The 14,192-nt window shown below is 36.3% G+C and overlaps 1 protein-coding gene across 9 annotated transcripts in view; it reads right to left on the bottom strand.

Annotated features, from left to right (window-relative positions):
• Nucleotides 1-14,192, bottom strand: part of PPHLN1 (periphilin 1) — a 141,568-nt gene that overhangs the window by 73,983 nt on the left and 53,393 nt on the right. For 6 of the 9 annotated variants that reach the window (XM_060166527.1, XM_060166524.1, XM_060166528.1 and 3 more), the window contains 2 exons: nucleotides 9,352-9,563; nucleotides 430-486 (listed from right to left, as the gene is read on the bottom strand). In XM_060166527.1, coding sequence (XP_060022510.1) covers nucleotides 430-486; nucleotides 9,352-9,563 — 269 coding nt within the window. The remainder of the gene's footprint in view (nucleotides 1-429; nucleotides 487-9,351; nucleotides 9,564-14,192) is intronic. The other 3 variants (XM_060166526.1, XM_060166519.1, XM_060166522.1) reach the window with 2 other exon arrangements.

A 14,192-nucleotide genomic window follows, 5' to 3' on the forward strand; every position in this document is an offset into this window, starting at 1 on the left:
ATTGAAGGAGAGGGCAGTGGTTTATCAAATATCAACATATATTCATATATACCGGTGGCATGAGGGCAGGGACAGGCAAGAAGCAAAGGATAAAGAAAAAGGATGATACAGATGGCAGCAGAAAGAGCACAAAAATGGTAAATAGAAATATCCTGATCCTACTGATGTTGGGTCCTTTCTTCCAGTGACTTGTCTACTCTACAGATCTCAACCTCCTATGAGGTGGCAGTTGCTGACTGGGAGTGGCTAGCCCAGACAACAAACCCACATGTCTCCCCAAATCCTACTACCTGAGTCTGCTATTGTTCAGCTCTGGTTCCAACAGCAGACTAATGGAGCAGTTATACACTTTTCCCATTTCTATAACCTCTACAAATTATAGCCCCCCACCCTTCACGATCCCAAATCACAATCTAGCTCAAAACTCACCTCTTTCTGGCTTTCCTTCATTCTGCCGTTTGTAGGAGGCACCAGCACGCACGGACTCTAGGGAAAGGTGGGCAGGGAGGAATTAACACCAGCACCTCTGTGCCCAGGAGGAACAGGAGAAGAACCCAGAAGTAGGAGTAATGAGAACAGGAACTTCTGAGCATTTGCCGGTGACCCTAACCACCTTCCTACCCTGCTTTCAAGTTGGGCTGCCTGAGCAAACACCAATAAGAGAAATAAATAACAGAATAGGAGAAAAACTCTGTTTAAGATTGGGTCCAACAACAATGATGTATGAAGATGAGGCTAACCAAGGACAGCATGAGCAGAAAGAAATGAGAAAAGGATCCTATGATAAGACACCAAAAGTTAAAGACGGGGATCGCACGTCTTACTTATCACTATAACCATCTAATCTAATCTCCTCCATAAAGTCAATATTCAAAGGATTAAAGAATGACACCAAAAAAATCAAGAGTGAAAGATGAATCACCACTAGAAATCAAAAAGGACACCTGGGAAAGTTTTCATGGTATATCATATCAGTTCCCTGAGCATAGGACGGCTACCTGCAAGTAATCATTCTGACTTGTTCTCAACAGGTAGCCTGTTACTAAATCTTGCTAATTCTTTTCATGCAAACTCTCTCATATATGGATTTTCCGTATAAACAAATCCACAGCTACTTGATCTCCTAATTATCCCATACTTAGAATCTTGTAAATATTTTGTTAGTTTCCTTACCTGCAAACTCTTAATGATGCAGATGGAATCGGCTTTCTAAATAGCCTAAATAAACTAGAAGGGGCTCTCAGCTATATTTCCAATACGTTTTCTTATCATTTATTTCAAATTATTCTATTATAGATCCCAAATTGCCAATTTTATCCTTTTTTCTGAGAAAATAATACATTTTCTGAATCACTTTGGCACTGTCAGCACCTTGCACTAAAAAAAAAATTCAAGAAATATCACACAAATATTGCCATCCTACTTTTGCAAGAATGTTGAAGCAGTATCCTTATCTAATTGTTCACTGATGTCATCAGAAAGTTTTGTTCCTCATGCGCAGCTGATGTGTTTTTATCTAAGTTTCACTATGAACACTATCTATTGCTCATTTCCTCTTTGTTTTAGGCAAATCCTTAGCTCACTTATAGTAATTGCTGAAATCCTTATCATAGGCATCTATTTCATAAACTACTAACTTTATTCTTTTATTTTCACACCCTTATTTCCCTTTTTTATAAAATTCTTCACCCGTTTACTTAATCCTGTTTTAATAAGTGTTTATTTTTGTTAACCTGCCTCAAATTCGTTGTAGATGAAGAGGTCAGGACAACGATATTTTTTTATAGGAGTGTCTGGGGCTTGGGCTTGGCTCACACTAGCTGTTGAGAATGAACTGTCTGTATGTCTTCCAAACTCTTAAGTTCAGTGACTCCACACTGGTAGCCTGAAATCAGCCATGGTAAAAGTATTCACTCCACAAATACTGGCAAATGTCACAATCAGGTGTTTTTCCCCTGAAGAGTCGGTTTACTAACACACAACTGGTGCTGTGTTGATTGATTTTGATTCCAAATTTCAGAACCACTGTAGGAATGACTGCATTTAACTACAGATTCCCATCCATGTTACCTTCAACAGACCTGGGCTATTTAATAATATCCTAACAGACAGTAAAACCAGCTGAATCCAGCTCAGATTGCAAAATCATAAACAAGTAAGTGGTTGTTTTAGCCCACGAAATTTTAGAGTATTTTTTTAACATAAGAGGTAATAGAAACAACCCATTGTGCTTAAACTCTTCATCCCAGAGTTTCCAATGATCTGCTTATATTAAAACTGAAGGTCTTTCTTCTTGTGCTCTACTACTGCAGCTTAATGATTCATACACAAGTTCTTCTTAATATTTTAGCATTTGCTTTTCATGCCTTTGTACGTTTCTGTTTGTCATCCTACATCTTCCTACCTTTCTCTTTCTCCTTTGTTGGTTATTGTTCCTTAAATATGAATGTTCCTCCTATCCTCAATCCTTTTTGTTTTGTTATTCTTCCGTGGCTCCAACCAATACTATGAAGACAAATGTCTCTCAAATCCACTTCTTTCACTCACACTTCTATATTTCTAACTGACAGAATGCTACTCCTTGGCCACTTAGCCATTACTTCAAATTCATCTCACATGTGATCTTAGTAAGTAGAAACTAACTCCTACTTAAGAGCAGGGCAAGAGGCTCAACACATTCCTGCCTTTGCTGTGACTTGCTAAAGAAAATGAGTTCTAAAGTAGAATGAAGGAAAGAAACCAGGAAAGAAAAATTCTAAAGTTGGCAATATGGAAATCAAAATCCAAGTCAATGTACTGGTGAGTGAAAGAATAAATGGTGAGGAAGACAATGAACAAGAATTTCAAACACTGGTTCCATAGACTAGGTATAAAGTGCTTCCCACGCAGGCGAAATGAAAGCCAGAGAAGCAGCTTCATGTTACAATAAACATTTAAAAGTTCTCTAAGAATTTAACAATATTTGCTGTCTCTTTGCATATAATAGCTGTAAGTCTGAAACGATCTTTCAGAAATATACTTTCTTGCTGATGTGTTCTCCTGATGAAAGCAGCGATGAACTTAACCAGACTCACCCAATCCTATCAAGTATTATTAATTACTGATAACCCATATAGGAGCAAAATACACTGCTAGGAAAAAAAAATAAAACCATCCCTAGAGGGACTTCCCTGGAGGTCCAGTGGTTAAGATTTCACCTTCCAATGCAGGGGGTGCAGGTTTGATCCCTGATTGGGGAGCTAAGTTCCCACATGCCTCGTGGCCAAAAAACATAAAACAGAAGCAATATTGGAACAAATTCAGTAAAGACTTTAAAAAAATGGTCCACATCAAAAACAAAAAATCTTAAAAAAAAAAAAAAAGAAAACCATCACTGGAGATAATAAAATTAGGGGCTACATCTTGCAAACTATTAAATTCTTGGTACAGTGCCTGATGTATAAGAGAAAACCAGACACTTCTGAACGTCTTATCAATCAATAAATAAACTTAACAGCACAGGTAGTAGATTCATCTCTCCTTTATAGCTGAAGCATTAAAGGGGAAATTAAGATATGAACAAATGAAGATGAGGTGGCTATAAGGATGCTGAGGAAATGATTCATTTTTCTGGATCATGGATGAAGACATGCAAATTTGGGGCTCTTGATTAGGAAGAACATGATTTCTCAGAGATCTACTGGTTCATTCAAGAAGGTATGAAACAGGGAATTCTCTGGAGGTCCAGTGGTTAGGACTCCGCACTTCTGTTGCAGAAGGCACAGGTTCATCCCTGGTCAGGGCACTAAGATCCCGCATGCTATGCGGTGCAGCCAAGAAAAAAAAAAGAAGGTATGAAACAGAAAAATGGAGGGGACACAAGAAAAATGATCCTTGTGGTAAAGACACCAAAAAAACAACCAGACACAGGGGTAGAAAAAGCTCTCTCTGTACCACCTCTGCTTCCCACGAATAACAAACTTTTGGAGGTAAGAGATCCAACAAGTTGAAATAAAGGCATATTAACTATGAATACATGGAAGTGCATTTCTGAAGAGAACTTTCCTTTAATACATCAGTTACAACCACATGGGCTCACTTTTTAAAATATAAGTAAAATATTACATCATCTGTACATATTATGAACATGTGCAACAGGGATGCTATAAATGCCTACACATATGAAAATGCCATTAATTGATTACTGTTTCAGAACCTCCATCACTCAGGTGCCAGAAAAGCTATAGCTGTACTCCTGGGATTCACCCAGAAAACTCACAGCCAAAGCTCTTTGTGATATAATAAATAGATTCTCACACAAAAGAATACATTGTAGAATCTAATTCAATAGCACATTTACAGCCTGGATCAGTTAACAGTCCAAGATTAAATTCCTCATGAAACAGCTCATCCCAATAATCCTTCTCCACTTTCATCCTTCCACCAACTTCTGCCCACTCGTCAGATATCACCTAAAATGCCTATTCCCATGTAATGATTTGTATCCTTCTCTAAATCATAAACTCAGAAGGCAAAGACTAGGTCTGTCTTGCTTGGCAAACCATTTATATGAAATATATTTTTGTTGAATGATTTTATGAGTACTGAACATAAATACAATGACTTTCAAACCAAGAAACACTATAGTATTTAGCTGCTAAGAAAACAGGTTCTTACTGCGTAATAAACATAATCTGATGGTAAAGTCTTATTTCCATATTCCCATTATCACTTACACCTGCACAGAAAAGCCTTCTTTCTAAAGGCAGAATTAAACCTCTAAATTTTATTGGAATTTCAGCTATGATCCAAAAATTCATGTGGACTTCCAAATTCATTCACAGCCAACAGGTATTAAGACATGTGCCTTTTCCCATTATACTTAAGTTCAATAATAGAGTCTATCTTCCAAATACACTCTTCTCAAAATAGTATTTTTAATTCTTGTACATTTTCAGTTATTGTGGAAGATATGCTTTCGAAAAGGATTAAACACTGATGAATAAGTCTTTCTTAAAAATATCTTTCATTCTTAATAGTGGCTGCTGATATTGAGAAAGTAAGGGGAGGCTGGGCCCAAAGTCAGAGCTATAGAAAATCAGATACAGACCAACAAAAACAATAAACTGACAAATCTTCCATAGTAATGACATTTTAAAAATGTCATATACCTAATTTATATATGAGCATCACTGGTAAATTTGACATTAATCTGTAGCAAATGTTTAGAATGAATTAACAAAGAGTTTGTAAATACCTAACATAATCATCCCTAGGAGCCACAACAGACTTACAACACTAAGCAAGGCAATCTTTATGTCACTGTTTCCACAGTGGAAATGCTTTGTAATCCTCAAGTGGAAAAGAAAACAAGATGGGGAATCACAACTGGTTGAATAACAGCAAACACTGCAGATAAACACTGCAGAGGTTTCTATATTGTGCCTTATGCTACTCAACAGAATTTTTTTTTAACACCTTTATTGGAGTATAATTGCTTTACAATGGTGTGTTAGTTTCTGCTTTATAACACAACATAATTATTAATGATTAATACAAAACACATAAAGCATACTTCATTTGTAGATAAAACAAAGCTCTTTTTATCTGCTGCTAAATACATAGGATCACTAAAGAGATTTTAAGACCTTTATGGAAGAGAATTATAAGTCAAAGTTAACTACATGAAATATATCATTCCCAGATATTTTTTTTAATGAATTAACTACAAACAAGTAATTGCAGCTGAAAAAAGTACAGGCTGCAGGGCTTTTTGTTTCATAGTAATATATGTGAAAATGGCCTAGGTTTCAGTTGCCTGCAGTTTCAGTAAGGACCAGTAATACAATATGGTTGACAAAATAAAAGTTCACTTCTGGCATCATGACTTAAAAGGAACAGAAAGAAAATTAGGAAAGCAAAAGGTCTGAAAACCATGTCAAATGAAAGGAACAGCTGAAGGAACTAAATATATTTAAACCTGGAAAAAAAAAAATCGAAAAGATTATGATGGTACTTTTCAAATACACAAACCGTTCCAACAAAAAAAGAAATATCTTTATGGCTCTAAGATAAATAACTAGTATTAAGTAGACATTACAGGAAAAGATTTTAACTGTTTTTAAAAATGAGCTATACAAAAATGGAAAGACTGTACTGTGATACAGTAAACATCACAGGAAGTACTTTAACAAAAAGCCTCCCATACCCATATGGGAGACTAAATATAGTGATCATTATTAATGCTATTATCCTAAACAGAAGGTAAATAGCAAAAGTATAAGATAGGAAAACAGTGAGATTCATTTGAGAGAAGGTAGGGAAAAAGGAAATAAATATCTAAGAGATAGTTGACAAATGGGGAGATGTTTCATTAGATTAATTAGAATAAAATAAAATTCAAGTAAAAATACACAAGGTATACATAACAAAACAATTTAAACTATAACAGTATCTTAATAATGTGTTAATAAACAGATTAAGAAGGACAACCTACACTGTTAGCATGTAAATATGAACAACAATAAGGAATGAAAAATAGTACTGTAGTCACCGTTATGAACAGATTAGTCCACTTAAGTTATAGGCAGAAAATTCTTAAACGTGGAACACAAGGTGTAAACAGTTTGATTTAGGAAGCTAATTAGTCTATGTCAGTACAAAGTTCCATAGGATTTAACCCAAAAGGCTATGCAGAAAAAATTTAATTAAATAACGTGTGTGCGTGTGTGTAAGCACAAAATGGGAACTAAGCAGCTGAGATGAAAAAGTAATAGTCATTCTGTGGCTTATAATTAAGCACAGATATATTAAATGCACAGAACAATTGTGAAGAATTAGTCCTAAAATAATTACCATGGACAAACTACTAGTGATTATTAAAATAAATAAAATTATTCTGAAAAGTATGAACAAGAAGCAAAAAATTAAAAGTTAAAAAAGAATTAACAAAATGAGGGCATAAGGAATAAGAAAATTATTTTTTACCTGTTACAGAAACATTTAAAATCTTTGTCAAAATTTCAATTTACATTGGAAAACTAAATTAACCCATCATTGTTAGTTAGCCCAGTTTAAGTGACTGATAATTGAAGGATGATATTTCTCAGTCCTTTTTTGAAGAAAAGTAAGGTGCCATCAACATTTCTGAGATTTAGATTTAAAGCAAAAACCATTATCACAAATATGTAAAATAACAATTACTTTTTCCTTTTATTGTTTAAAGCAAGACTTTTACTGTTTACTTTTTGGAAGATTATCTCATGTAACTATTCTAAAAACTATGTAGTGAAAGGAGTACAGAAAAACATTTCAACAGTTCAGCCCAAACAGCTAAGGAATCAACCAAAGTAACCCATAAAGAGAGTTTTCCCAGAACAAACTTTTTTTTCTTGATTAAAGAACTTTACTTTCAAAGCTAAATGACTTAAGAAAATAAACATGAAGGCATTAACAAAGTCATACACTCTATTTCATTCAATTCACACCAGATTTTAGTCTCCCAACTTTCTCTGTTATCTTTCCATCACTGCAAGATATTAAAGGTATTAGACCTCAGAGGATGGGGAAAGCATATCGCAGACACTAAGACAGGAGCATCACCGTGTGACTCTACATTTCATCTTGAGATTTTAGAGTTTTGGCCACTGACTACCAGGCCAAAGGCAGATAGAAGATGCCTCCCTAGGAATCTGTTTTAGAGGAGAAATGTAAAAAATAAGGCTAATTCAACAGTAACTTAAATAACTTAATAGCTTCACTATAAGCTGTAAAGAAGGATCTCAAGCTTCCGTTTTACTCACGTTTTGTTAAAAAGGCTTCAAAATCAGTTTCCAAAGACACTTTCTTCCTCTTAACCAAATTATTAATAGATTTGGATTTAAGTCACACACATCTAAAAAAATATGGTCTTAGAAGGTATATCTAGCTAATTTGGGATATTTAGGTCTGTGCATGTGAGCATAAATTAGACTTAGAGGCTATTTATCCACTTGAAGGGTGAGGGGAGAAAAAGGAAGTAAAGCATAGGAGAAAATACCAAACTTTTAACACTGAACTCCACAGTAAAACTTTCAGTTACCTGGAACTATTCCAAGCATATTTTAAGCAGTCAGGCATGTGTAAGTGACTGTGTTTGTTTTAAATCCTTCAAATGGCATTCTTACACATATATCCAAAAATATGTTTTTTGGAAACCCCACTCTACCTAGCTCTGGAAACAGTAGACAAGTGATAAATGCTTGTTAAATACAGGAATCCAGCAACAGCTACAATGGAGACAATCTAATGATCTGAAGTGATCTTCCATCACTCTGAACATGCAGGAGGCAAAGACTGTTGAACTAAAAACCTTATTATTTGAAAAAAACAGTTAAAAGGAAGGAAGTTAAAAAGGAAAGAAAAATTATTGGCTTATAATTCCTTCTACCTAGAAGATACTTCTCCACCTGTAGAAGTCTGAACTAAAAGATAAGCCCAAATGTCATTTCCTCCATGGCGTGTTCTTCCATCCCAGAGTGAGAGTCTCTTACCCTGACCGGCTAATGTCATGTTAACTCATTTATGACATAATGAGCCTTATATCAAAGTTATACTTTACATGTTATATTTACATAATGATAAAATTGTTATCAGTTGGGGAAAAATACACATATATATTCTAGTTCCTTGGTGACAGGGACATCGTTCTAACACAGTGCCCTGGATACAGAAGGCATGAGGAAGTGTTTTGTGAAAGAGCTCAACTGCAGGTAGTAGAGTCTAGAATGACAACACAGGAAAGCATTACCTAGAAAAGTTGCTTCATTTATTTATTCCAACACATACTGAACAACTGGGCCAGGACGACATGCACTGAATGCCATGCATGGCCAGGCACTCCAAACTTAAAAAAAAAAAAAAAATTGGAGGTTGGGAAAGAATGAACCTAAGGTAGGTTTTAGCTCTAAATTCTATAAGGCTATACCTTATATTTAGGGGGATCCACTAATATTTTTCATGAAAAATATAAATAGATTTCCCCTAGTGATAGAAGATTAAAGAGGCTGGATCAGCTCAGGAATTAGCAGAAAATACAGGAGGTGTGTGACTTTCCAACATGATTACAACCTCTTCCACGCTGAAGAACTAGAAGTGAAATGTCATACAGACTGCAATTTGAAATGGTTTAAAAATGTGTGTGTGTGTGTGCGTGTGTGTATGTTGTGTGTATGACATTCATTATACTATTCTTTCAACTTTTCTGTAAGTTTGAAATTTTTCAAATAAAGAGTTAAAAATAATATAACACATATAAGGCAATCTGACTCAATACATTCTTATCAGTGGAGGCTGCAAAAAAAAAAAAAGAGGAGAACTCTTAAAAATACATACTTCTATGTTGAGACTGATGGAAAGGGTAAGTTTTGCTTTTTTCTGGGGAGTAACTTCTACTGCTGACACTGGAGCCAGATCTGCTGTGTGGAGAATCCTTTCGGCCTGCAGGTGATTCTCTGAAAAAAGAAGTGTCTCTTTTATGAGGAGACCGGTCTCTCACATAATGGGAAGAGTAGAAACTTTTTCTTCTAAAGCCATCTCTCATGCCCCTTTGAAGAAAAAATAAAATAAGTTAGTTATATCCTATACTTTATATATACAAGCACAAATGGCAAAAGCTCTGGTTACAAACCATTGTTTGTGTTGTAATTTATGTCCCCTTTTTCTACCACCACCTAACTTCTGAAATCAGTCAACAAAATGAAACTTTATCAGTGAATTATGTCATTTTTTCAGTTTGGGGTAGAACCAGGTGGTTAAGTGCAAAAGTTACTTTATTTTAAGCAAGCACAAAAATTGTTTAATGTGAAAAAGTCATATAGTCTCTACTTCTGCTTGCTACCAACAACATACCACACAGCTACCATACTCTCAAAGACACCTAGAGAATGCCAAAGATTTCCCCAATGAGACAGTTCATGGTCTACTACCCTCTTCTAAGTACCACTGGTTTTCAACTAGTGTGATTCCCCGCCGCCCCCTGTAATAATTCGGCAACATCTACAGACACTTTTGTTGTTACAACTGGAGAGGAGGGAATGCCCCTAGTGGTTAGGGGCAGGATGCTCCTAAAATGCTACAATGCCCAGGACAACACCCACACATATACACAGTAAAAACCTATGCAACCCAAAGTGTTAACAATGCCAAGGTTGAGAAACCCTGGTATATACCTATAAAATCCTTGCTCTCTGAATTTACAACAGATTGTTGCCAATCTCTAAATACCAACTTTTTATATCATCTTTACTTTTATAAATTAAATTTCCTTATTAAGCAATATCATCAACTCAAAGCAGAAAGCCCAAATAATAAAGACTTATAAAGCAAAACTATCTTTATAACAGTAAAGCAAATTAAAATTATTAAATACAACTATGAAGACACAAGCCTCGGACTTCCTTGGTGGCGCAGTGGTTAAGAATCCACCTACCAATGCAGGGGACACAGGTTCAAGCCCTGGTCCGGGAAGATCCCACATGCCACGGAGCAACTAAGCCCGTGCGCCACAACTACTGAGCCTGCACTCTAGGGCCCGTGAGCCACAACTACTGAGCCCACGTGCCACAATTACTGAAGCCCGTGTGCCTAGAGCCTGTGCTCCACAACGAGAGAAGCCACCGCAATGAGAAGCCCACTCACCGCAACGAAAAGCAGCCCCCGCTCACCACAACTAGAGAAAGCCCGCGCAGCAATGAAGACTCAACACAGCCAAAAATAAACAGATAAATTAATTAATTTTTTTAAAAAAGACACAAGTCTCTATTTAAAAGAACACTTGGAGTCAAACAGGTTTTAATTGAAGATTTAGCAAATGTACCTCCATATTAAAATTAGAGACCATTATCTTCAGACAGAAGAATGGTAAAAAGATGAGCCAATTGTATGAAATTTCAACTGCTCAGAAAATAATTTCAGCATATTGACTGGTAGTCCACAATATATAAGTAGGTTGTTGTCATTAACTGATTAATACCCAAACTATATCCTCTTTCCAGATATAATTTTCTCTGTGCAAAAGTAGAAAACAGTTAAAACTCATTTATGATAAATAGACTCAGACAAAATACTAACACTGAAATAAAGCATTAAAGAAATTCCAATATATTCAAGTTCAATCACTAAAGCTATAGGAATCATATGAATATCACTGAGAGCTGAAGTAAGTAGCTATATATGTATTACACAGATTTCAGGAACTGTACCAGGCACTGGGGACCCAATGGTGAACCACATGCATGCAGTCCCTGCCGTTACGGAACTCTCAGGCTAGTGGGAGAGGTTGATATTAAACATACAGATAAAACATGTAGCCAATGGTGTGTGCAGGGAGACTAGGAGTCTACTTAGTCCAAGCAAGAGACAGTGGTGACTTAGATAAGGCGGGAGCAGGGGAAGGGTCACAAATTCAACATGCACAAGAGTGCATTTTGTAGACTCAACGAAACAAGGTAAATGTTTGACTAATGAGTGTGAGAGATGGTGGATGACAAGATGATACCCAGAATTCTGGCCACGATGGATTACTGAAATAAGAAAAATAGATCTGAGAAATAGGGACAGGGTGGGAGATCCACATTTAGACTTGACAGTGCTATATTTGAGATGCTCATGTAATATCTTGGTAGGCAACAACAGATACTGGTGATAATATCAGAAGAGATTTTTGGCTATAACTATAAATTTGTCTGTAAACAGGAAGTATTTAAAAGCCTTGGGTATAGATGAAAACAAAGGATAAAAAGTGCAGAAGGCCCAGAATCTAGGGTTATAAAACTGCCACACTGAGAAGGAAATGGGCTGAGAATAGAGTGGCCACAGAAACATGAGGCACAGGTGAGTTATCAGGGAAGGCAATGAAAGAGTGCTCCAAGAAGGAGAATAAAGGTTTCATACAGCGAAAGTAAATGAGCTCTTCCTGATAACTTACTCAGGAAATGGAGAAGAACAGGCCCACATTCAGAGGAAAGACTGCCTATTTTCTCTGGAGGGAATGGAAAGATGAAATGCTGAACTACAGTTTCCTAATCCTGACACCAGATGGCAGTAAAATCACAACAGCACAGTTCAGAGCTATCAGAGCGGCTTGGGGTGGCTAGATACACATGCGGGAAGTGCACGTCAGATTTCAACATCTCAGAGCAGAGCAACGTCTCTCCTCTCCTTCACATCAACATCTCCTACTGACCATCAGATTAAACAAAAACATCACCACAGGCATCATCTACCATAAGTATATGGTACTACTTTGATAAAGTGGTAATATTAGCCAAGTCATTTATTCATGTGTGTATGTATACATATTTTTTCATATCTATATATGTCCCAATATATGAAAGGCACTATGAGGAATTACTCTGGCTCTGAAGAAGCTTAATATCTAATTGGGGGGATGGGGAGTAAATGTTCCAAAAAGCTGGTACTGTAATTTAGAAGAGACATATATACATATTAATAGATGAAAAACTGACCAAGGAGTCTTTAAGCAAAGGTGAAATTTAGATCAATACTGTCTAAGAGAAATATAATCAAGGCACACATGATGTAGTCATATTTCAAAAGTAAAGAGAAACAGGTGAAATTAATTTTAGCAATATTTTACTTAACCCAATATATCTAAAATATTAGCAACATGTAATCAATATTAAAAAATTTAGTGAGATAGTTTATATTCTCCCTTTCATCTTACAGCTTGAAAATCCAGTATGTATTTTACACTTACACAATATCTCAGTCTGAACTGGCCACATTTTAAGTGCTCAACAGGCACATTCAGCTAGTGGCTCCCATATGAACAGCACAGAGTTAGATGGTGGGAAAGGCATTCCAAGCTTCAAGAAAAAGTAGAGAAGGATTAAAGGATATTATGCAAACAAGAAGAGAAGTAGTCAGAACAGTGAAAACTTAAAAAAGTAGTAACTAAAAAACAAAGGAAGAAATTTTTGAAAAGGGAAAATGTAGTTAATATCAAATACTGCAGAGGCTGGAACAGATCTTCATATTTAAAACCTAAGAGTCACATGACCAGTGAGTGGGCTGTCCAGTAAAACTTTGGAAACCAAATCAGACTATAAGAAATTATGACCTATCTACTAACGGAGTTAAACTATTACTTTTCTTCTAAAAAAAAAGTTTGGTAGAGGGAAGAAGGAAGAGAATTGGGACAATACTCTGAGGAAAGGGGCTTACTTGGTCATATTTGGAAGTTGGGGGGAAAAGGCTAATTTCCTATAGATGGAGAAACTGATAAACCAAGACACAAAAATGGTAACTGAAAAAGGAGCCAAAACTCACCAGGAAAAAATGGGACAAAGGAACTAAGTAGAAGAGAATAGCACTGAAGGCAAGAAGAGAAGAACACAAAAAGGATAAAGAGGAAAATTTTCATTTCAAGAAGAAAAAATATGAGAAATCTCTCTTCAGAAGTCCTTTACCTCAGTAACATAATTCTAGAAGTCATTAATAGAAGGTAAAGAAAGTAAGGACACGAACAGACGCTTAAGGCAGAGTGGAAAGTATCTGTCCTTTGGGGGAATGTATTCATTTGAGCAGTGTTCCTCAAAATGCAGGTCCCCAGACCTTCATCAGCATTACCTTGGGAAGGTGACAGAAATTCAAATTCAGGGCATCAAACCACACCTACTGAATCAGAATCTCTGGGAGTGAGACCAAGAATTCCAGGCTTTAACAAGGCTCTCCAGGTGATTCTGATGCACAGGAAACTTTGAGAAGGACTGAACTAGACAAACTAACGTCTAAGAGCTGTGTACATATAAATATGGTATCTTTAAGTCAAAAACAGAAACTCAGGGCTAATGATAGAGGCAGAACATTTTCCAGGGATGATGATTGTAGGGTTTGACCATGCCAGTGGAGAGCTAAAGAGTTGAAAACACAAGAAAGAACTGGTGTTAATTAAGAGCATCATCAAATCAGGACAGGAAGGGATGGAGGAGAAGACTATATGCCAGAAACTATAATAATCCAGGAACAAGAAATGGGGTCCTGGAAATTCATCAAAGAGTACAAAGATGAGGACAGGTGGTACAAATGGAGAAGTTCAGAGACGACACTGGAACTGTGGCTTGGAGGAGGTAATAAGGAGCAAGAAGTATGCCCAGAACTCATCTCAAGAATCAAGGAATTAGGAGGCAAGTGAGTTGGGAGGTAAGTGGTTT

Source organism: Lagenorhynchus albirostris, chromosome 11, assembly GCF_949774975.1.
Source record: "Lagenorhynchus albirostris chromosome 11, mLagAlb1.1, whole genome shotgun sequence".
Taxonomy (NCBI): Eukaryota; Metazoa; Chordata; class Mammalia; order Artiodactyla; family Delphinidae; genus Lagenorhynchus; species Lagenorhynchus albirostris.